The sequence below is a fragment of the Dryobates pubescens genome, chromosome 13 (genome assembly GCF_014839835.1).
Source record: "Dryobates pubescens isolate bDryPub1 chromosome 13, bDryPub1.pri, whole genome shotgun sequence".
NCBI classification, from domain to species: domain Eukaryota; kingdom Metazoa; phylum Chordata; class Aves; order Piciformes; family Picidae; genus Dryobates; species Dryobates pubescens.
Genome location: NC_071624.1, coordinates 32,717,561 through 32,741,439, shown reverse-complemented (window position 1 = coordinate 32,741,439; position 23,879 = coordinate 32,717,561). Strand labels below are relative to the sequence as shown.

At 54.7% G+C, this 23,879-nt stretch overlaps 2 protein-coding genes across 5 annotated transcripts in view; both read right to left on the bottom strand.

Moving 5' to 3' along the window:
* SYNRG (synergin gamma) overlaps positions 1–12,213 on the bottom strand; it is a 41,586-nt gene extending 29,373 nt beyond the window's left edge. For all 4 annotated transcript variants that reach the window (XM_054166223.1, XM_054166224.1, XM_054166226.1 and 1 more), the window contains exons 1-6: positions 12,134–12,213; positions 5,887–5,927; positions 4,534–4,652; positions 2,152–2,282; positions 1,764–1,869; positions 1,077–1,188 (exon numbers count right to left, since the gene is read on the bottom strand). In XM_054166223.1, coding sequence (XP_054022198.1) covers positions 1,077–1,188; positions 1,764–1,869; positions 2,152–2,282; positions 4,534–4,652; positions 5,887–5,927; positions 12,134–12,213 — 589 coding nt within the window. The remainder of the gene's footprint in view (positions 1–1,076; positions 1,189–1,763; positions 1,870–2,151; positions 2,283–4,533; positions 4,653–5,886; positions 5,928–12,133) is intronic.
* A 628-nt stretch (positions 12,214–12,841) lies between these two features.
* Positions 12,842–21,187, bottom strand: DDX52 (DExD-box helicase 52). Its single transcript, XM_009908871.2, has 15 exons — positions 21,081–21,187; positions 20,676–20,898; positions 20,221–20,351; positions 19,299–19,484; positions 18,910–19,053; positions 18,167–18,278; positions 17,800–17,872; positions 17,450–17,653; positions 16,418–16,508; positions 15,809–15,931; positions 15,452–15,602; positions 15,064–15,139; positions 14,530–14,601; positions 13,851–13,943; positions 12,842–13,358 (listed from the first exon to the last, which is right to left on the bottom strand). Exons 1-15 carry the CDS (start codon positions 21,165–21,167, stop codon positions 13,271–13,273), a joined length of 1,854 nt encoding a protein of 617 aa, XP_009907173.2. The 5' UTR covers positions 21,168–21,187; the 3' UTR covers positions 12,842–13,270.
* Positions 21,188–23,879: the final 2,692 nt, after the last annotated feature.

Below are 23,879 nucleotides of genomic sequence, written 5' to 3'. Positions count from 1 at the left end.
GAAAAGGGTTCCTGGGGGCAGGCAGGAAAGGGGGCAAATAGGAGCACACAAAGCAAATGGAGCAGGGCAAACGGCAGGGGGACACAGCTTGGCAGGGGTGGGAAGGGTTACTGCCACCCTGACAGACACAGAAGGCAAAACTGAGCAGCCACTTCCAAGCATGCATCTTCTCCCCCAGGGTTCTCTGGGGCAGACACTTGGAAACTTGGTTCTTAACACTGCCTATGAAAATGTTCTACTTGCTGTAAACAGAATGGGTGACAGCAAAGCAAGAGGTCAGAGTTCACACTGGACTTTGTGGGCAGTCTGCTCAGGGGGCCACTCTCCCTTGAAGGAATGTGGTAGCCTCAGAGAGGTATCACAGGCAGGAGAGAAATGCCTCCTCACTGAGAATCCTCTGCTTGATCCCTTCCAGAGCCACCACTGAACAGAAGTGGCACAGGAGGGGCAAATCCACAGACACCACAAGTGTCACTGCAGTTATCAAGAAGCAAACCCACAGGGGAGACAAAGATTTCCTGCAGAGAGAAGCTTGTCTGGAGAAGCTTTTTATAGGCTAGAGAGAGAACAAACTACACTGCAGCCCACAGGAAATCCTCAGTAGTGATTGCTACAAATGTAGTAACCAGTGAGGAGAACACAGGCAGCCTTGGTTTGAGTGTGCCCAGGCACTGGGACACAGGTGGAGCTGGCACAGCACCCTGAAGTCATTACACAAGGTTTTGATCATTCTTAGCACTTGTACAGCACCTCTGGGCTTCAAAAGCACTCTGAAAAACATTAATTAATGCTTTGACTAGAAAAGAACAGCAGATGATCAATTCCTGTCCTGTTTCCCTTCAAGCAGAGCACATTAAGCTTTCTTGTAAAGATTTCGTGTCTTCTGCTCAGAGCTGCTCTCTGATGCTTCACCTTCACAGCCTGACCAAGCAAACAGTTGCTAGAATGAGCCTTTATTTACCAAGCAGGTCCCCCACTGGCTTCTGCAGCACCACATGAAAGTCCTTCTTGGACTGAGTTCCCCCTGCTGAGCATTTCCCAGCCTGGCTTGCAGCTGGAGGGAGGAAAGGACAAACCTGGCTTCTTGGGGTGCGCTGCCGGCGTGGGGTGCATCTTAGCATCTCTGGAGAAACCATCCAGGTTGCCTTTGATGGCTTCCAAGGCATCATCCCTGCTCTTCTCACCTGCCTGAAACACCACAGAGCATGTGTTGAGAAACACCCAGCAAGCCCAGCTGGTCCCCATGCCCACACTTCCTCAGCACCAAGCTGAGCAGAGCCTGCTGCCGGACGAGTGGCTCCTCTCTGCAGCAGTGCCCTGCTGGAGCACACCAACACCAGCTCCCCTGTTTAGAAAGCAAACCAAGCACCTTGCAGGCTACCCCACAGCAGAGTTCCTCAGTCTCTGGGCAAAGCTCTCTCACAGGAGCAAGAGACAAACCTTACTCAGCTGTTGGGGCTCCTGAGCTCACTGCAAGCGTCCAAAGCTCTGTCCAAAGTTAACAGGCAGGCAAGCAAACGTTTTCTGTGCTGCACAGCCAATCTGTTCCCAAACCTCACACACCAGGTGGGTTTGCTTTGCAACAGCTGATCTCACTTCCAGCACCAGACTTTGTTTACACCAAGTGTGTGTACAGGACTGACTATTCCAGATGCTTTCCAAGACACAACCTCATCTCTCATCTAAGTTCCCCTCTTACGTGCTTGTTGAAGGAGACCATGCAAGTAAGAGGCATCAACCCCCCCCGATGGCCCAGGACACACCTTGGGCTTCACACTGCTCAGGAGCCTCAGCTTTTGCTTCTGCTCTTCAAACTGGCGCCGTTTCCTTTCCTCTTCTAAGAACTTCTGCTGGTGCTCAAACCTCTTCCTGAAGCAAAATGATTGTCAGAAGAGAGAACAATAGTTTTTGAGTACAGTTTTCATGGCAAGTCCCTTTTCTGTGCCTCACATTCACATGGCTGGCTGCACACATCTGCACTCCTCGGAGCTGCATGGCAGCCACCGTTCGCTTCAGAGCTGCGCTTCGCGGAGTGGTCTCAGCAGCATCCTCAGCACTGAATGGCTCTGCCTCTGCCAGCACTCGGCTTTGGGGGCTGCCCTTCAGACCACAACTTCCCCCTTCCCCAGGAGTCAGTAAAGTGTCACCTACTGTTGTTCCTCTGCAAACTGCTTCTGCATGTCAGGGCTGTACTGGGGGGCTGCTGGGCGCATTCCCAGGAAGGGAGCCTGTCCCATGTAGGGCATCCCGGCCGCCGGCATCGGCCCCAGGGCCATGCCACCCTGCAACAGAACAAACACAGCTCCCAGGTAGGAAAAGCCAAGCCAATGGCAACTGGAAGTCACAGACCAGGGGCTGGGAGGGACCTCTGCAGATCATCCAGTCCAGCCCCCCACCCCAGGCAGGGTCACCCAGGAACACATCCAGGTGGGGCTTGAATGTCTCCAGAGCTGGAGGCTCCACCACCTCCCTGGGCAGCCTGCTCCAGGGCTCCAGCAGCCTTACATTAAAGAAGTTCCTCCTCATGTTCAGATGGAATTTCTTCTGTGCCAGTTTGTGCCCACTGCCCCTTGTCCTGGCACTGGGCACCACTGAACAAAGCCTGGTGCCATCCTCCTGCCACCCACCCTTTGAGTAGTGATCAGCATTGATCAGATCCCCCTCAGGCTGCTCTTCTCCAGACTAAACAGCCCCAGTTCTCTCAGTCCCTCCTCATCACAGAGCTGTTCCAGTCCCCTCAGCACCTCTGTAGCCCTTGGCTCTCTCTAGCAAGTCCCTGTCCTTGAACTGGAGAGCCCAGAACTGGGCACAGCACTCCAGATGTGGCCTCACCAGGGCAGAGCAGAGGGGAAGGAGAACCTCCCTTGACCTGCTGGCCACACGCTGCCGAAGTGCAAAGGAGCTGGAGCTCAACAGGGGGAGCCGGGAGGAGCAGAGGCTGAGCCTGCAGCGCTGGGTGCTGGGCTCTCAGCAGATGGCACTCTTCCCTCGCACTGAGCGGGCCAGGAGGGCTGCAGAAGACATTTGGCCTTCTGCTCAAACACAGAGACCGAGACTTCATATCCCTACAACCGCCTTGGGGAGCAGGAAGGTTGCAGGGCATCCTGCAGGGCTGCCCCCAGTTCAGTGCTGTGCTCTGGGCTTCTCTTGGGGTTTCTGTGTCCTGTCCTAAGCGATTCTGTAGTTACAAACTCCCTGCTGGAGGTGCAGCCCCAGCCTGGCTGCTGAGCAAGCACAGCTTGTGCAGGGGGGCAAGGGAGGCAGACAGTCTGTGACAACAGCCAAGAGGAGACTTGTCTGAGCAAACTGCCTCTGGGTGAGAACCCTTCCCTAAGCTCCACTCTGCCACAGGCACAGCAGCAAAGCAGCCTGGCAGAAGCCTTTCCTGCTCCCAGCCATTCCTTTTGGTTCAGGCATCAGGACACACAGGATGAGAGCAGAAGCTGATTGCTATTGTCAGAGCAGCTCCCACAAAAATCTCTTCCTCTGAGAGGTTTCACAAAATGAATCCAATAAACTCCGGGGGGGGAAGGGAGGGCAGGGAGATGGCAAGGTCACCAGGTGCAGTTTGTCACAGCAGCTCTGGCCACAGAGCCAGGCCAAACCCCTGCACTCCAGCACAGTTACACATAGGCACATTTGGGGCTGAACAGAGGCCAAAAGATCACAAGAGAAAACACAGCACCAGCCTGGGCTGCCTGGGCTAGGGAGGGCAGAGCCACAGCCAAAGTTACTGCAGGCACAAGGAAGGAAACACAGGAGCAGGGCAGGTGGGAAAGGCGACCAGGGGAGAAGCTGCAGCACTCCAGGAGACTGCCTGCTCCCCACAACAGGGCACCCAAAAACGTTCATCAGTTGCCACTGAACTCCAGCCCTTGAGCTGCAAAGGGCCACAGGAGTGAGTGCCCTGGTCCTGACCCAGCAGCCTGTGCCCACAGTCCCTTCTTACCAGCCTACAAAGGCCTCAGTTAAAGCATTTCCCCAACCCCCTCCATGGCAAGGACATGAAACCACAGCAGCAGCAGGAAGCACAAACCAGAAGGGCAGCAGAGGGGTGCTGGGGGAGTTCTGAATTGCACTCACTTCACTCCATACTATTAACAACCACACTCTGGAGTGGGAGGCCTCTTGCTGCTGCTTTTGTTTCCTTTCCTGTTCACAGGCCGTGCTTCTCAGCACACTTGGGTGTCACAACACCCATCAGGAGTGTGGATTCTGACATCTGAGGGGGCTCCAGCACCCAAGGGGCTTGAAATAGCTCTGCTGCTGTCCTCACACTACACCCTCGCTCCTCTCTGCTCCACAACAGTGAGCAATGTGTGCCAAACCCCCACCCTCCACCCAGGGAGGCCTGGGGGATTCCTGAGCTCACCAGAGCTGTCTTCACAGAGTGCTTCCAAAGAGCATGGCCCACACCAGAGCAGCACCCTCCCTTCAGCTTCTAACCTTCCAGCCTGCAGCTGGCAGGGGACCAGGGCTCCAGCTGCCCCCTTTCAGACCAGCCCATCTCAGCCCATGTTTCATCTCACCCACCTGCATGGCCATGGGTCCAGGGGGCATCTGAGAGCCATAATTCATTCCCATCATGCCTGGCATGTTGGACTGCACGACAGGAACCATGGGGAAGCCTTGCTGCTGCATGGGGATCATCCCTGCAAGGAAGCAGGCAGCAAGGTGAGCTCCCATGCCAACTTCTCCCTCTCCCCTCCTGTTTCCTGTCTTTTCCTTACTGAAGGAGCAAATACAAATCAGCTTTCAGTCTTGCTGGGCTGTTTGAAAAGGGAAAACAAAGCAATACCCCTCCAGTGCAGCAGCCACAGGATTCCCTCAGCCCAGCCAGTGGTCACTCCAAGGCAAGAAACCTTCCTGAGGCTTTCCTGCTAACCAAGCTGATGAATTCTCCCAGCATCCTAAGGATTCTCTGTGGGATTCTTCCCACAAGGTTTTGCTGAAAGGGTCATTTCCAATTAATGAGATTTAATTAAGCAGACTGAGTGCTGCTGATGGTTGCCCCTTTCTCTTGAAAGGGAAAACTTAGCACACTGGCAGCTTTTGAAGAGAAGTCTTGGGAACTGAATCCATCACCTCACAACACACCTTCCCCCTCTGACCTGGCTGGAGGTTAATTAGCCTCTGCAGACAGGAGAGTCTCACCGTGTCTGGACAACTTGGAGACTATTCCTCCAGTGGGTGCAGCCAAGGGGGCTGGGATTCAGTGCTTCCACACCTTGCATTTGGGGAGACCTTCACTACCTTCACTAGAGAGAATTCTGACTGTGAGCAACTGCACATCAGACACCAAACCACTGCAGGAGGGATGTGCCATGCTCAGGAGCAAGCCATAAATCAGCCCCTGAGACTTTTTAGGATGAAACTCTCCCCCTTCCCCACAAGGTCTCTCTGTATTTCCCCTTAACTAAGCAGCACTGCAAGAGCAAGGAGAACAAAGGCAAGTTAAGGCTGAGGCTCCTCTATTGTATTAATACTTTCCCCCCAGGTTGTGACTCTTGTCCCAGGGTCTTGCTGTGCTTTGTAAACATTTACCAGGTCTTGCAACACCCACACAATATGGGTGTGCAGAGCTGGGAGCTGAAGCATAAAGAGGGGAAATACCACACTCAGAATAACACAAAACTCTTGAAGGCAAACCCAGGCTGCAGATGGAGATGCAGGGATGCAGGGTCCCTGGCTCTCTGATCTGGCATCCTGGGAGCACAGCGCTGCAGGTTGTGGGGGAAAGTCAGCTCAGCAGCACTGGCTGCAAGGGGAAAAAGCAGCTCTGGAGTGCAATTGATCATCACACTTGTGAGCAGCAGCACAGAGCTGTCCTGCTTTGAGTATTCTGATGCATCTGATTCCCACTCCAAGTGCCAAGCTCATACATACCTTGAGGAGGACCTAAGCCACCGCCGACAGGAAACATGAAGCTGGAGGAGGGGGAGAAAGGAACATGGAAGTCTGTAATTGTAGTGCACACAAGTGAGTGACAAAGCCACCCTGGCCTGCACCTCAGCACCACCACCCACAGCCTCCCAGCTTCTGGCCAGCACATCCATCTGCTCCTACAGGGCTCAGAGAGACCAGCCCCAGGGCAGGGAACAGGCCACTGGGGATCCCCAGCAGCACAGGCTGCACAGCAAGGAAGAAATAGCTCTGATCCTCCAGAGCAGCACTAAAATGGCTTTGACTCATCCACATCCCCCACAGGAGAGCTCTGGCACCCACACAGGATGGTGACAGGTGAGGCTGTGAGGCTAGGCCAGGCCTTTGAGCACCAGGGGATGAATCAACATCTGCTGGAAGTCTCTGACTCAGCAGGACCAACAACTGCACCAGACAACAGTTCTCAGCTGCTTCACAGCAGCTTGCTGCAGAGGAATGAAGGAGCCACCAAACTCCACCACCTCTGCACTCTCCCCACTGGGAAACACAAATGTCACCAGCTCATGCAGGGCCTCTCTTCTCAATCACATCTCAGCACAGGAAGGGTGGTGCCTGGGCAGAGATCCTCACTCCAGCAGCAAGGGCCAAGTGCACCTGGAGGAAGGGCTGCTGCAGCTTCAGCTGGGATGCTGGTGGACACTGCCAGCCCTCCAACAGCAGCATGTGCTGCCTGCCTGCCTGCCAGCACCTCCCTGGCCACTCTCACTTGCAAGCAGCTCTCAGAAACCCACACCAGCAGTGATCCACCACACAGGAACCTCCCTCAGTGTCCCAGGCAGCTGTTACACCACACCACCATGACAGGAGCAGGCTTATGGACACTCTGTGCTCCTCAGCACCAGGGTGGATGGAAAAGCAGCTGCCTAAGAGGAAAGCAGCAAACAGCCACAAGTGACTGCAGGCAGTGCCTCAGCTTCCAAAAGCCAGCCTGGGTTAGGGATGCAAGAGAGCTGGGCAACACATGGCCCAAGAGGGCATTTCAATGATGCATTTACCCAGGAGTAAAGTGCAGGTCACACAGTCACCAGGACACCCCATGGTGCTCTGCACTTCATCCTCTAACTCAAAGTCTCCTCAACACTGCAGCTTCTGTTACCCTGCCCCTGCCTGCTCGTTTCCCCTTCCCACCCAGCACACACCTACACCTCCCATGGGGCCCAGGCCCCTGCACCCTCAAGCACCACCACTTCTGGTCTCTCTGAAGCTCTGGGCAGACCCATGCTACCTCACCCCAAAGCAAGGGCTGGGCTTCTCTGGACCAGTTTGGGTTCACACAGCTCACACCATGGTCAAGGTCTGTTCAGTTTGGTCATTTATATTTGTGTGCTGGTAAGGGGATTAAAAATATCATGAAGACAAAGACCTGGCTGAAAGTCAGTCTAAGAAAGAGGTTGAGCTGCTGGAAGGTGTCCAGAGAAGGGCAATGAGGCTGGGGAGGGGTCTGGAGCACAGCCCTGTGAGGAGAGGCTGAGGGAGCTGGGGTTGCTTAGCCTGCAGAAGAGGAGGCTCAGGAGAGACCTTCTTGCTCTCCACAACTCCCTGAAGGGAGGTTGGAGCCAGGTGGGGGTTGGGCTCTTCTCCCAGGCACCCAGCAGCAGAACAAGAGGACACAGACTCAAGCTGTGCCAGGGGAGGTTTGGGATGGATGTTAGGAAGAAATTCTTCCCAGCAAGAGAGTTTGGCCCTTGGGATGTGCTGCCCAGGGAGGTGGTGGAGTCCCCATCCCTGGGGGTGTTTAGGAAGAGCCTGGAAGGGGTGCTTGGTGCCATGGCTTAGTTGATGAGATGGTGCTGGGTGAGAGGTTGGACTGGATGAGCTCAAAGGTCTGTTCCAACCTGGTCAGTTCTGTGTTTGTGTATTCAGGAGGGGGATTCACTTCTCAGTGTCCCTGCCTCAGGGATTCTCTCTGCAGAGCAGTGTGACTGAGATTCCCAAGCCAGCTTGAACTGTTTTGAACTCTGCATTTAGCACCATGAAACACAGCCCCCATGGAGGAGGTGTTCCTTATGACATTGGTCTTGGGATTCACAAGAAGGGATTCTCCCTTCCCCCTGCCCCTCTTCTGAGGGCTTCCTGCTCAGAGCTGATTGAGAAGTGCATGCATTTGCCAGGTCTGCTTTGTTGCTGTTTTCCTCCTTTCCTTCCTTATTTCTGAAGGGAGGCAGTGGGGGGAAGCAATGGGCTGAAAATGGGGCACAGCAGCAGAGATTTATTGAAGGAGGAGAGCAGACTCCAGGGGCCCCCAGGTCAAGGCAGCATAACCAGCACACTGTCATCTGGCTAAACAGCTCCTGCTCCACCACCACCCCTCCTGCACCCAGCCCACAGGCAGGGGCAAGACCCTCTCCAGCCAAGACAGCCCCCAGAGGAGCTCAGCCCCAGCCAGCACCCGTGGAGGGGAGGGGAGCAGTCAGCAATGTTGGCCCTAACAACCGGGGGGCCACCAGGCCCCCCGGCCTTTGGAGTCACCACCACCAGCACCCAGTGTGCACCAGAGGCACTCACCGAGGTGAGAGGAGGATCCTCAGCCCCGAGGGGCTCAGCTTAGGGCTGCTGCCCTTCCTGGGAGGCATTAAATAGGGCAGTGGGTGGGGAGGGCCAAGTGGCCACACCTGGGGTGGGAGGAGACTGCAGCAGAGCCCAGGTGCTGTGGGTTTGAGGGGAAAAGGGGGGAAATGGGGCAGGGGAGGGAGTTTCAGGGAGGGATAGGACTGGGGGGGATGGAGCAAAACTAGAAATGGGGAGATTCAGATTGGCTGTGAGGAAGAAGCTGTTCCCCAGGAGGGTGGTGAGAGCCTGGCACAGGCTGCCCAGGGAGGTGGTGGAAGCCTCCTGCCTGGAGGTGTTTGCAGCCAGGCTGGAGGTGGCTGTGAGCAACCTGCTGCAGTGTGAGGTGTCCCTGGCCATGGCAGGGGGGGTGGAACTGGATGGTCCTTGAGGTCCTCTCCAACCCCAACAATCCTCTGATTCTAAAACAATTTTGCAGCTTAGGCTGATGTGAGGAAAAAGCTCTTCCCAGACAGAGCTTGGCCATTGGGATGTGCTGCCCAGGGAGGCGGTGGAGTCACCCTCCCTGGAAGTGTTTAAGAAGAGACTGGTTGAGGCACTTAGTGCCATGGTCTAGCTGATTAGATGCTGTTGGGTGAGAGGTTGGACTTGATGATCTTGAAGGTCTTTTCCAACCTGATCCATTCTGTGTGGTTCTGTGATTCCCAGAGGGACTCACAACCAAACCCCAGTGCTGGCCAGAAAAGCTTCTTCCTCCACTCAGAGGCTGAACTAGCTGAGCTTTGCCTGCATCTGGGTTCAGCTGCTCTCACTTTGCCTGCGTTTGGGAAGAGCTCTCAGCAGAGTTGCCTCCTTGGCCATCTGCAGCCTTCAAGCCTGTGCAGGTTGGGATGTGCAGAGCTCCTGTCGTCAGCCAGACCTGCAAGCACAGCAGTTCCAGGCATGGCAGAAGCATCCCACTCTCAGCTCAGGCAGTGAGGAAACACTGGAAGTGGCTTCTGAAAAGCTCATGAGCATGGGGAAGTGTTCACAGCTTCACATTCCCCCTTCTGCTTGGGGAATCCACTCAGCAGGAACTCCCCAGTCAGCAAACACGCTCTGAAGAAGGAGAGCAAGGCAGCACTGCCTGCTGGAAGCCAAGACAGGTCAGACTATGAAATATTTATCCCTTTCCACACAGCTCCTCTTTTATTTATAAGCCTCTGTTGAAGAAGAAAATCAACACAAAAACTTGCAGCTAATTAGAGGGCAGGGAAAGAGGAGCTCATTAGAAGTAGCCAAGCAAGCTCCTGCAGCACAGCACCCAGTAGGTGCAGCTGGGGTCCGCCCCCGACCTCCCCCTGCCACACAGGCACGGACACAAACCCTCCCTTCTTCAGCTGCCTTCCTCCTGAACTGCTGCTTGGAGATGCACGAGCAGTGCCCACACACAGCCAGTTCGAGCAGCTGCTTCCCAGGGCTGGGCAAGCAAGGCAGGGGACACACAACTGTGGGATGCGCTGAGGCACTGCAGAACCACCCAGCCTGGTGCCCCTGCCCCTGGGTGGCTGATAGCAGAAGTAACTTTCCTTTCAGGATTGCAGTTAGCCTAGAATGGCTCAGGGGGGAAGGGACCTCAGAGCTCATCTCCACCAACCTCCACAGCATGCCCAGGGACAGCTCTCAGCTAGACTCAGCTGCTCAAGGGCTCATCCAACCTGGCCTCGGACACCCCCAGGCAGGAGGCAGCCACAGCCTCCCTGGGCAGCCTGTGCCAGAGCCTCAGCACCCTGGCACTGAAGAACTTCTTCCTCAGCTCCACTCTAACCCTGCTCTGCCTCAGCTTCAAGCCATCCCCCCTTGGCCTGTCTCAGACACCCTCATGGAAAGTCCCTCTGCAGCCTAGGAAGCCTAGGAGGACCCCTTCAGGTACTGGAAGGCAGCTCCAAGGTGCCCCTGGAGCCTCCTCCTCTCCAGGCTGAACAATTCACTTCCTTACTCCTTGTTGTCTCCACAGTGGCTGGCACTGACCTGCAGCCATTTCTGTTGCTCTCAGCAGCAGCCCTTGAGACCCCCTGGATTTGTGCATCCAGGCACAACACTCTGGGTAAGCCAGAAGGCAGTGTAAGGCAGGTGACAGCACAGAACACAGCCCAGGAGCCAAACCCAGCACCTGCTCCTCAACAGGAGTGACAGAAGCCTGTGAACTCCTGACAGAGAAGTCATTTGAACATGAAGCTCAGAGACTCCTAACCAAACCAGCTGACAGCTTCAGCCAAAGCCCAGCCACGCTCTGCTTGCACAGCACCAAGCCACACAAACCCTCTCCCTGTCTCCGAGGGGGGTTTGGGGCCCTCTGCTCCCCAGCTGTGCAGCTCCTATCAGCACAGCACAGACCAGCAGAGCCCTTCTGAGGGGCAGGAATCCACACGGCGTGCAGCAAGCAAGGCAAGGAACCCAGATGGAGAACAGAACTTCCCCTCCACCTCCAAACTCTATCCTCAAACCAGCCACCTTGCTAACACCAGGAAACCATGGATATCAAATCCTTTGCTTCTGGAAAGCTGCTGAGCCCACCAGCAGCACTTCTGTTACCTGCCTGCTGCTGTGCTGGGCAGGCAGCGCTGCCCCCAGAGTGACAACAGCTTACCCAGCCCCTGGCAAGAGCTGCTGCAGATCTGTGGCCCTGGGGAGCAGAGGCAGCCTCCATCCCCCCCAGCACACACAGGCAGGCAGCCTCCATCCCCCCCAGCACACACAGGCAGGCAGCCACGCTTCAGCTCCTCCAGCCCCAGCCTTCCAGAACCCTTGGATGCCTCTTCCCCAGCGCACAGCTGCGACCCAGCTCGGGGACCCAGCCCCCTCCCCACCTTCCCTGTGACACTGACAAAACCACAGGCTGCAGGGGAGGACTCAATGAACTTAAACTCCCTTTGGCAGGTGCAGAATTTACCCAGCCTGCCTAGAAGTAGGACAACAGACAAACAGCACGCCAGAGCCTACCTTAAAACCGAGAAAGTCTCCAAAGGGCAGGGAAATGTCAGCTCCCTAACCCTCCCCAGCACCCAGCCTCGCCTTCTGCATCGCTTACACCACTGCTCCATTCCCCACCTCTGCCCCTGCACTGAAATGCCCTTAGCGGGCTGGAGGGGAGAAGCAGCCCTGCCAGCAGCAGCAGGCAGAACCCTGCCCGCGGGTGACAGCCACATTCCTCACTGCCAGCAGCAGTGGCACCCGAGCAGGGCTGGCAGAAACCCCAAATCCCTTTGTGCCCCAGCCCCCGAGATCGCAGCTGCGGATTCTGAGCTCCAGCCGCCCGGCTCCAGACACGGCAGAGGTCAAGGGGGGTCCCAAGAGCCAGACGCATCCCAGCCAGCTGCTGTGCCACTCGCACCCTGCCCGGGGTCCCTGCAGCCCACCCCCTGCAGACCCCCCCACCCAGGACACCGCAGATCCCGCTCGGGACCCCCGCACCACAGCCGGGACGCCACACACCCCCCCCCCGGGACCCCCCATCCCCCGGGCCTAGGCCCCGCACCCCAAGGCTCCCCCACCCCGCGGGTCTCCCCCTTCCCTCTCCCTCCTGCTCGCCCGCCGGCTCCTCCCATCGCTGCCCCCTCAGTGCCCCCGATCGCCTCCCTGCCCGTGCCCCGCACCCCCCACCCCCGCCCCTCCTGCCCCCCCCGGCCCGGCCGCCACCGACCTGGCCGCCCCCGCAGCCGCTGCCGCGCCGCTGGCCGCCCCGCCGGCACCCGCCGCGCCGGGCCCGGGCCGCAGCGCCATCTTCCCGCTCCGGCCGCGGCTGTCAGCTGAGCGCCGCCGGCTTCCGGGGCCGGCCGCCGCCGCGCCCCGCCCCCCGCCCCGCCGCGCCCCGCCCCCGCCCCCGGCCCCGCTGCCGTTGTGGCGGCCAGCGGGGAGGAAGCCTGGCTCAGGACCGGGGCTGGCGGCGGGCACGGCGGCCCCGGGCACCGCAGTGAGGGGTGAGCCTGGGGGAGGCCGAGGGGAGCTCATTGTCGCCGAGAGCATCAGGATGCAGCCAGGCTCTGCTCAGCGGTGCCCAGTGCCAGGACAAGGGGCAAGGGGCACAGCGGGACCCCGGCAGGCTCCACATAAACGTAAGGGAAAAATGCTGGGCCAGGGTGGTGAGAGGCTGTGGCGTCTGTCTCAAACACACCTGGGCACAGCCCTGGGCGAGCTAAGGCATTCCACAGCCAGCTGGCTGCGTTCCTGGGTGATCTACTCTAGCAGGGGATCTCCAGAGGCTCCTTCCCACCCCCACCCTGCTGGCATTCTGTGAAAGGTGCCACCCTCCTGCCCCAACAGCACTGGGCCATAAGGAACCAGTTCACAGACACTTCAAGGAGTGGTTGTTTCAGAATGATTTCATAGCAGCAAGAAAGGAGGGGCAAGGCTTTACTTGCACAGACAGTTGGGCTTGGTTTGTTTTTTACAAGTGTTCAGAGAAGTCTTTGACAGCTGTCTGGGTCAAGCCTAAGAGCAAGTTCTGCTGTTCCTGCCCCTGAATCTTCTGGAAGGCTGACAGACACATTAGGGGTGATGTGAAGAGGGACTGACAGCATTCCCGAGGAGCAACACACAAACAGCTGCTATTTCTGAACTGCTTTGCAGACACAGGAGGCATTTCCTGCACAAGAATGCTCCTCAGCCTCTGGCAGCAGCAGCCAGGAATCCTCTGCTGGTAGGGCAGTAGAGACTTTCTTGTGTGTCCCAGAAGGGAAAGTCAGAGAGGTTTTTCTCCTTTCCTCTGCCCTTCTCTTCATTCTTCTGTCCTTCAGCGTGGGCTGAGTTGTCAGCCCCAGCTCAGAGGAGCCTTTGCTGTTCAGCTTTGTGAAGCAGTCTCTGCTTTGTTGCCATGTTTACCTTCTTTAACTTTCTTTTTCTCCTTAATATTTTCCTTTGCAGTTTTCCTACAAGACACAGCACAGAGAGCAAGACACCTTAGTAGCAGGGACACAAGTCTAAGCTGTTTTACAGTGCATCTGGACACTAATTCTTCAGCAGTGACACAGTGTGGGCAATGAGTGTTTTCATGTCCACTTCTGCCACACCAAACTGCTACAAGCCAATTCTCTGCCAGTTCCATCCAGTCCTTATGACTTCAGGTCTGCTTCTTTAACACCCCACACACTAACCCCAAAGCAGGAGCAGACAGGCAGCAGACAGCCTGGCTCTAAGGCCAGTGGTTTAAACTCAGCTTGCTGTCACTTGGGACATGGAACCACGTGAAGCAATCTGGTGGTCTTAATCCATTCCCCAGCACACAGACACTGACATTAAACCTTCACCATCACTAAACCCACGCTGGCTGGGTGGCCACCAAACCAAGTCATCGATTCTTTTGGAGGGAGCTGGCTAAGCAGCATCTTTTAGCTCCTCTCAAGAAAAAACAACCTACTTACATTTTCCTTTTGCCCTTTTTCAAGAAGCACTGGGGGGTGGTACAGATGGATTCTCTTGTCAGTGGTTTCTTAATGAACTTCTTCTTTTGTTTGCTGAGAATGACATGTAGTGAAGAAGGATTAAATTAAAGCAAATAAGCCAGGTAATGAAATCCTTCCCTGGCTGATAGGGATTTGTATTCTGTATTTTCAGTGTTTATTCCAAGATCAGTTCAGTCATGTTGTCTCCAAGACATTCAGACAAACCTTTCTGTATCAGCCTAACACAGACAGAAGGATTTCTAGCTTCAGAAGCTCTTAGAAGTTATGAGAAAGCCTGCAAAGAAGCACTAATCAAAGTCTTTATCTCTGGGCATACACCAGTTCTGATAAAGGCAACTCAAAAAGGAGTGAAGGTTTTCCTTTCATGTGTCAGAAATCCAAACCCTGAGTCTGGCCCTAGCAAGCCCAAAGCAGACTGCAGAGCACTCATCGAAAAGCCACCCCAGCAAGACCCCAGATCAAGAGTTCTTTTTGTTACCAGTTTGATCCAGGCACAAACCTGCCACCCCCACCCTGCCCAACCTTCCTTTTGCAGCTAGACTGCAGCTGCAGTGCAGACACCTCCTGCCAGCCCCACACCGCTCAGGCAGGCACTGAAAGCAGGTAGCAGATGTGAGAGCTGCTGAGAGCAAGGTACCTTTGCAGCCTGGGCAGGTGCCTGATGTAGTCTGGCACGGGACAGCCAGCTCGCTGGATCACGTTGGCTATGCTGGAGAGGAGAGGAGGGAAGAGATCAGCTTGGACAGGAGATAAACAGCTGTGGGAGACAGCAGGCCCTAACAGCCGGCTGCCTTTGGTGTTGCTTTGTCTTGTGCTTATTAGTTTTCCAAGCAAGAAGCAGAGACAGAAGTGAGGCTTTGAATACCAGCAGCAAATTTCAATTCAGCCCAGGACATAAGGCAAGCAAGAAATGAAGCCACAAAAGGCTTGGGTGAAAGGAAGGGCTTCGTGGGGGTGGCTGAACAAAGGGAAGCTCTCAGTGAGGACATCTTCAAGGAGATGGAGAAGCAGTGAGCTACACCAGGATCATACCAAGGGAATGTGGACACAAGGAGGCTGAAGAACTGGATGAGCAAATCTAAAGCACAGCATGAGGTCAGTCACACTTTCTACGTGGGCAATGGCTCAGGAAAGCAGGAGAGCAGCAGGGCTGCAGACGCTTGCAGCTTACCTCCGCAGCAAAGGTTTATCATCCTCTGTGAAGAAGGTGACTGCTCTGCCCCTGTGCCCTGCCCTGCCTGTGCGACCTGTCAAACAAGTGAGAGATTCTGCTTTAAACACCTCCCTTTATTCAACTCCTCTCACAGCCCCAGGCTGTGTTTTCATGTACTGCCCAGCAGCCAGTCTCCACAGTCTGCTCCTGCTCAGTGGAAGCACACGGGCATGGCAGCAGGCTCCCAGTATTTAGGGTTGGAAACTGAGCCCAGATAGAAACTGGCTCAAGTGATGCAGAAGCCAGTGCTGCAGCAACAGAGGAGGCTTCAGGAATTTCTCATGCCCAGGAACATTCAGGATCCAGGAAATGAGAAAAAGGAAAGCATCTGTGAGGCATCACTGACCTATCCTGTGGATGTATTCCACGGCGCTCGCTGGCAAATCGTAATTGATGACCATGTTCACTCCTTTGAAGTCAATCCCTCGAGCCAGCAGGGCTGAGCAGATGAGCACCCAGATCTTCCCAGCTCTGAAGCTGTGCACTACCTTATCTCTCTAGGAAGAGAAAAGAAAAGGGGCTTGGAAGCAGCCTAATTAGCAATTTGAGAAAGGAGGTGAACTCGTTTCCTGGCAGCTGTCAGGGTGTTAATGAATAAAACCAAACCTCTGAACCAAAGCCTGCAGTAATTGACTCTCAAAGTTCCTGAGGTTCCATTCCAACACTCTTCCTTCTACCCTTCTCAAGTGTTATACTTCCCTACCTGCTGCTGGGTTCTGTCTGCATGGATGACATCCACATTGATGCCTTCATAAATCAGTTCATGGAAAAGCTCTTTAGCCCTCTCAATGGACTGGACAAAGACAAGGACTGGAGGAGCAAAACCCTGCAAAAGAATAAGCCTGTCTCAGGTTCATCTCTTCCTACTGTGACTGCTCACAGGCACTGAGCTGCTGAAGAGGCTGACCCATCCCCAGTGTCTGACACCCCAGCAGATGGCCAAATCTTTACAGTCAGAACTGAGCAAGTTCAGCTCCACTGCCCTTGGTGGAACAGTTCAGACTGAAGCATCAGGCTGCAATTGAATCCACAGAAGCAAAGGTCTTTTCTTTCCACTCAGTATGAAGAACCAGCTCACACTGCTGAGGAAAATTAAATGGACTTAATACAAACTGCTCCTAAGCAAGATGCAAACATAAACCCAAGAGGGAGTACTCTCAGGTTTCCCAAGCAGGGCACTTCCTCTTGCACAGCAGAATGGGTAATGGTTTCCTGTGTCACAGAGCAGCCTGTGCCATGGCACACCCTGGGCTCTGGCAGCACACAGAGCTCGGTTCAGTGGCAGCAGAACAGACCCAGCTCTCCCAAGTACCTTTTTGACAAGCTCTCTCATAGCTGTTAGCTTTCCTGTCTCAGATCCAACAAACAGCAGCTCTTGTTCCACTGTCTCTGCTGCAGAGTTTCTGCAATGAGAAATGCCAGGGGTGAAAGCTCACCTGGTGAACCAGAAAGTGTGCCAAACTTTTCCCCAGAACATGCTCCCAGGACTGATCAGCTTTGATGCTGAAGTAATGTGCAAAGGAAGCCAACACTGGCAGAAGCACCTCCAAGGCTGCAGCTTTTCTCTGGAGACAGCCTACTCAGCCAAGCAGACTGATCACACAATCTTCAGGCTGGAAAAGACCTTCAACATCCAACCATGAACCCAACACTACCAAGTCTGCTGCTAAACCATGTCCCTCTGAACCACATCTGCATAGCTTTTAGAAGTCTCCAGGCATGGGGACTCCACCACTGCCCTGGGCAGCCTGTCCAAGGGCTTGACAACCCTTTAGGAGGAAAATTTATTCCTCATGTCCAACCTAAGGGCAACTTCAGGCCCTTTCCTCTCATCTGTCATCTGGGAGAGGACATTGACCCCCACCTGGCTCCAACCTCCTTTCAGGGAGCTGTAGGGAGCAACAAGGTCTCCCCCACAGCTTCCTCTTCTCCAGGCTAAACAATCCCAGTTCCCTCAGCTGCTCCTCACCAGCCCTGCTCTCCAGACCCTTCACTAACCTCATTGCCCTTCTCTGGAGACACTGCAGCACCTCAATGTCCTTCTTGAGGTGAGGGGCCCAGAACTGAACCCAGGATTTGAGGTGTGGCTTCATCAGTGTTGCCCTACTCCTGCTGGCCTGATGCAAGCCAGAATGCTGGTGGCCTTCTTGGCCACCTGGGCACACACTGGCTCACCTTCAGCTGCTGCTGACCAGTGGGCAGTTTCCAGCCACTCCTCCCCAAGCTTGTGACTCAGATGGGGATGATGCAAGGAAAGCAAATCATTTGCCCAAGAAATGGAAAAAAAAGAATAATAGAAGGCCTAAAAGACTCTAAGTGAGCCAGGGGACAGCTGCAGACCTACCTTGCTCCAACAGACACCAGAACAATGCTGTCAAGGTTGAGTTTACACCACTCCTCTACATCATGGGCAAAGGTGGCACTGAACAGGGCTCTTCTCACCAGAGGGGATGTGCAGGCCAGGAAGATGGAGGCCAGCTGCTCTCGGAAGCCTGACTTCCCATCTTCAAACAGTTTGTCTGACTCATCCACCACCAGCCACTCCACACTGGCAACAAAGAGGTTTGCTGTTCAGTCAGTCACTGGTGGAGAAGGCAAAAGCCAAGAGACCAGCACAGATGGAAGGACCACACATACAGACACTGCAGCAGCAAGGCAAGCAGCAAAGCCAGAGTGGAAAAGCACTGCCAGTACCTGGACAAATCTACTGCTGGAGGATCTTGTTTCAGCAAATAGATGAGTCTGTTGGGAGTAGTCACTAGAATGTCTGTGGAAAGAGGTAACAAAGGGGAAAAAAGAAAGGCAGAACATTGTAAAGGACACAAACCAGCCCAGCAGAGCCCTGAGAAGCCCAAGGCCCAATCCCTCCCGTCAGAGATACAACTCACAGGCTCCACCACCCCACTCGCTTCCCATTTGTTCCATGCCAGCTACTTCAGAGTTGAGCAATCAGTTGCAGGCCTGGAGTGGCACTGCCTGATCTCTTTAAAACCACACAGGCCACAAGAGGAAGGTGAGTGACATTTCTGGCATTTTTGGAAGCACTTCAGCACTTAATTACCAAACTTCTTAGACGACTTGGGCCCAAACTTCTTAGCTGCTGCAGCTGCCTTGTGGATCATGTGTATCCTGAAGCCAGTCCCCTCAGCCAGCTTCACCAGCTCCCTGTGTGTCTGCAAAGGCAGAACAGAGATGAAATCCTCAAGCTGAGCTGATTCACAACAGAGAACTCTGGCTTCACTTTAGTCTAGTTCTATCTTCAACACAGTTGTCAGAGCTGATTTGCTTTTCTAACCAGAAAAGCTGCAGATAACCATAGAAGGGTAGGGGTTGGAAGGGACCTCCGGAGGTCAGTCCTGAAGATACAGCCTCAGACATCAGCCTGATTTCAGCATCAAGAGAAAACTGATTTTCCCACCATAACAGGTTGTGTTGTTCACCTGCAAGTTCTGACAGGTCTGGCTACCATGGCTGGTCTCCAGTGATGTAGCTCCCACTTGAGTGGAGCTCTGTCCCAAGCTGTCATCCTGGCATCATTCTAACAACAAAGCTTCACTACAGATTATTCCCTCAAACTCTCAATTTGGGACAAGCAGAGAAACCTCTTGGAGCAGTCTCTAAGATGCATTGTAAATATGATCAAAGCATCTCAAGCCTTTAATCTAACCAAACAGATTAGGCTGAGGCATTGGATGGTGCAGCTGTGTCTCTGAAATTCACTCTTTCTGGTATCGGAGGGGAAGAAGTCTGCAACAGGCTGCAGCTGTACTGACTCAGAGTGAAGGCCTCCCCCCTCACACACACCTGGCTAGCAAGCTCTCGGGTGGGTGCTATGATCAGAGCTCTGAATCCTTTGTTCCTGGGTTGTTTCAGATGAGTTAAGAGAGGAACACAAAAAGCCAGAGTTTTTCCAGACCCAGTAGGAGCTGAAGCGAGGAGCTCTCGACCCTGTGAGGAGAACAAGAAGGCTGCTGCATTTTGCTAGGAAACAAAACCCAACACACATCCAGGTAACTATTGAAGCCACAAACTAACCCAAAACACAGCAGCAAAAGCAGAGCTGCAGGGTCTTGTATTGGCCACATGTTGAACTCTGCCACAGCTGATGTGTCTCTGAGGCTCTGCCACCAAAGAGGCCACTCAAGAAGTTCTGCCATAGCCCCTGCAGTAAAACTCAGCACAGGGAGACTTACATGGAGCATGACAGGAATAGCCTGCATCTGGATTGGTGTTGGGACCTGGAAACCAGCAGCTTGGATGTTCTCCATGATTTTAGGGTGGACTTTGTACTCCTTTTGAAGCTGGTCAAAGGTGGCAATGGGGTCAGGAAGATCTGTCCCCTGCACACTGATTCTGTGCTTGTTTCGGAAGCGGTTTATCTGCAAGGTGAAGGACAAATGAGTTCCTCCTTTCTGGGGCAGCATAGAACTAAAACCAGAGCAAAGTTAGAGAATAACAGCGTGGCTTAGGCTGGAAAAGACCTTTAAGATCATCAGATCTAACTGTGAACCCAACACTACCAAGTCTGCTGCTAAACCACATCCCTCAGCACCACATCTGCACAACTCTGAAACCCCTCCAGGGATGGGGACTCCACCACTGCCCTGGGCAGCCTGGGCCAGGGCCTCAGAAAACTTTGAGGGATGAAATTCTTCCTTGTATCCAGCCTAAACCTCCCCTGGCACAGCTTGAGACCACTTCCTCTTGTCCTGTCACTTGTTCCCTGGAAGAAAACACCTGACCCCTATCTCACTCCAGGCTCCTTGCAGGGAGTTGTGGAGAGCAAGAAAGTCTCCAGTCAGCCTCCTTTTCTCTACCCCAGGTCCAGCCCCTCAATGTCCTTCTTGGAGTGAGGGGCCCAAACCTGAACCCAGTATTCAAAGTGGTTTCTCACCAGTGCCCTGTAGAGGTGGACAATCGTCAGTCCAGTCCTGCTGGCCACACTACTGATGATGTACAGAGGCCTGGATTTGCCTTCCTGCCCACCTGCTTAATTTCCTCACACTCAGTCACCTTCCTCCCAGGAGAAATTACCACCAAGGAACCTCAGTCTTCAGATGAAACAACAACAGAAAGGAAATACTCTGCTGCTCCACTGGAGCTCTCTGGTCTCACCTTTTCTCTCCTCAAGCGTTCAAGCTTCTCTGCAGTCGGCTTTTTGTCTTTTGCATCTGCAAATTTTGCTTCCAGAGAGGACATCCACTTTATGCCATTGCTTCCTGACAGCTCTGCCATTGATGCTGCTTCTGCAAGTTCCAAAAAAAACCCCACTTCCATGAGCAGAATCCAGTCAAGAGCTATTTGGTACCAAAGAACACCTCAAAACCTTTTGTCTCCTTCTCACTGAAGTTAATGAATACTCCAGAAGGATGGCAGCCACCCCCCCGTGCCTTAAAACTAAACCCTGGCCCCATTACTCTATCAGCTCTGACACAAACCAGCCAAACAGCCCAGAAGGTTGGGGTTTTTCAGGTACAATGATCTGAGGTTCCAGCAGATTTGAAGTGAAACAAGAAGCATGAACTTCCTCAGGTGTTCTGCCAAGGCCACACACGTGTGTGCATAAATACCTCGTGTCTTCTTCTTTTTTCTTTTTCCTTCACTGCTTTCTGCAGTTCTTTTTCTCTTTCCTGCCATCTCTCCCTTGGTTTTCCCCACTCCATCCTCCTCCTGCTGCTCTCCAGCCCCTTCGAGCCCCCAGTCCTCCTCGCCGGACCCCAAAGGGACTTCCTCCTTGCGCCCGAAGAAGTCGAGGCTCTCCAGCGAGACGCTGGCTCCGCTCCTTTTTATGACCTGGGGGAAAAGAGAGCAAGGAAAACGGCGACATCAGATCCGAGCACTCCCCCGAAACGCTACCGCAGGGCCGCGAGTGAGCCTGGGGTCCCACCGCAGGGAGCGGACGAGACCCAGGAGCCCGTAGCGCGGAGACAAACGGACCCAGACCCACCCCAACCTCCCCCCGCTGCGGGCCGCACCCCGAATCGCCTCGCATCGTCCCCGAACCGCCGGACATCGAAGCGAGCGCCGGCACCCAAGCGCCGAAACAGATCATGAGCCTCCATGCTGCCGCGCGACCGGAAGCACAAACCACTTCCGGCGGCGCGGGGGGCGCGGGGGCGGAACCCGGCGCCGTATCCTAGCAACGGCCTCGCTGCCTCGAGTGGCGCCGCGTTGCCATGGCAACCGCGCGGTTAGGCTTCGCTAGGCCGCACTAGGCCCGGAGCGCCGGGGGAAGCCCGAGTCGTGAGGCAAGGACTCCTGCCCTGCTCCAGCGCTGCTCCCATGCCCGAGGGGGGCTCCGGGGCAGACTCTGGGGCTGCGGGTCCCCCTCGGCGGCTCCCCTCCGGCAAAGCTGCAGCAAGGGGGTCTGGAAGGGAGCCGCCGAGAGGGGACCCGCAGCAGGATGATGTTTATTGATGCTCTAATCACCTGCGTGAGGTCCAAACGAATCAGAAATATCAAATCCGGCATATGAGCCATAAAACTGTTCTACATCTTTACAGGGCGATTGTGGTGTTTTGTCCTTTTGTGTGCTCCTGATGGTGAGTTAATTGCACCGACTGCTGCAGCCCTCTGTCAGGAAGGGCTCTGCTGAGTGAGAGGACAAAAAGCTTTTGTGGGAAGTTTTTGTTTGGATGTGTCTGGGCTGCGGTGATTTACAGTATCATTAACTGGTCTCAAAGGACTGACCTCTCTTCTATCCATCACGGGCCAGGCAAGCAGGGATTATCAGCTCTGCTGGGCACAACCACTCTGCTTTTTAGAGATGTAAACTTCGGTCCTAGACTTTCCCGAGGAGGCAAACCAGCAGCTTATTAGCACTTTCCATGGCCTGCACCATCCCTTGGTTCTTCATTCTCTCCCTGGATTGATGGGGCAGTCCCTTTGTCATCTGCAACAAGTGGCTCTGCCTTTCCCTGGGGAAGCTGAAGAATGTTCTCGCTGGCTTTGATTCAAAACCATTCTTTGGGCTCACCCTGGAATACCTTCCCGACTCTGTGTGTTTGACACGAAGCCGGCAAGCAGTCCCAGTGACACCTACATTAAAGCCAGGAATGTGCCCAGTTAATTTGTTTAATCCTTGATTTCCACTGATCCAGCCCAGCCTCGCAACTGGGTTGGAAGAAAGAAACGCTGGAGGCAGTGGCAGGAGCAAGCCAGCAGCTGGCTCAGGGCAATCAAGAAACTTTGCATAGATTAAGATCAGAATTTATTTAATTCATGTATTCCCTCATTATGATAAACTGTGAGACCCAGGAGCACAGGTAGTCTCCTAGCACTCTCTATCAGATCAAACAACACAAATATTTTTTTTTCCTGGTGTTCTTGAAGTAAACCAAACAGAAATCCAATCAAGCAGCAGCAGCGTTGCAAGAACCACTGCCCCTAACAAAGGTCTCAAGGGCTAAACCTCCGCACTGCCCAAATCCAAGAGCTCCACGAGGCACAGGCAGTGGCTGCTCCTCCTGTAGCCCCTTCTGGTTTCGTTACAAACCTGGAGATGCAAACCAGCAGGAGCAGGACCCTCCCCGCAGCCCCTCTCTGCCTCGAAGCAGCGGCACAGAGCTGGGTGGGTGCAGAGCACCACGGAGCTGGCACAGCCTGGGCTCTGCCCTCGGTGTTGTGTTTACAGCAAATAAAAGCAGCGCTGGACGCTGTGTCCTTCAGAGCATTCCCGGGCTGAGGTGACTCATGGTTGCTGTGAGAGGACAGGCAAGAATGTGGAGGCATTTGTGTAACAAAGAGCCATAAATCATCTCCAATATCCATCACTCACCAAGAGATGCTGTCAGCAGATTCAGGAGAGAGGAAATGGGAAATATTCCTTCATCAGCTGGCTGGAAATGCCTTTGTGCCAGGAGTGAGGGGTTTGGCTTCCGAGGTGGCAGTGCCAGGTGCCAGGCAAGCAGAAAGCTATGTGCCAGGAGTTTCAAGGTTGGATCAGATGCTCCTTGGGGTCCCTTCCAACCTGGCATTCTGTGAGTGAGGAACCCTCCAGGAGGAGCGGTCCTCACCACATGCTCCCATCTTCTGGCACGCGAGGGTCCTTATGCCAAGGCTGCTCTGCCATGGAATGGTCAGAGGGACCAGCGCTGCCGCTCGAAGGTCACCCCAGGTGCTGGGGGCGAAATGGAGAAGCTGCTGAAGTACAGAAAGGGAGCAACTGCGAAGCCAGACTGCGCTTCCCATGGCCCCCCGGGGGCTGCTCTCTCCATTACTCAGCGCTAATTGCCAGCTCAGCGCTGAGAGCAGCGAGCCCGGGGCAGGGTGCGTGGTGCAGGAGCACAGGCTGCTCAGCTCGGCACAGCCACGGTGATCAATGCCCCAGCAGCCTGCTGTAACCTGGGCAATCCTGCTTTATTAGCAGTGCTCCCTGGGCTGGAGCTTGATGCCACCAAAGTCAGCTCCAGGCTGCACCTGACTTCAAAACCCAGCCTGTCTCTGGGGCTGGGGCTGATTGCTGCTGTGTTGCTCCTGCTTTGCTGAGCAAGGTGACCTAAAGCCTCCTGAGCAAAGGACTCTTCTCAGGTGCACCCTGCAGAACCCCCAGAAGGCTTTCCTCCCTGTGTCTGATCCCAACCAGTAAAGAGGAAGCAAGGTGCCTCCCACCTGGGAGCTCTCACTCCACCTGCAACGCAGCAAACAGGAGGCAGCTGCCTGTGCCAGCTAAGGGGGACAGCAGCAGCCTGCACTCGGGCAGGGTGAGCTTGGCACTTACCAGCCCAGCTCATGGCTTTTGTGTTAACCCCCCTGCGCCTGCTGGGACGTGCTGG

Coding starts and splice junctions, on each gene's coding strand:
- DDX52 (XM_009908871.2), bottom strand. CDS start 21,167: ATGGAGGCTCATGATCTGTTTCGGCGCTTGGGTGCCGGCGCTCGCTTC. Junction 19,485..20,220: donor AACGCTTGAGGAGAGAAAAG/GTGAGACCAGAG, acceptor TTCACCTTGCAG/ATAAACCGCTTCCGAAACAA. Junction 14,602..15,063: donor GATAAACCTTTGCTGCGGAG/GTAAGCTGCAAG, acceptor TCTCCTCTCCAG/CATAGCCAACGTGATCCAGC.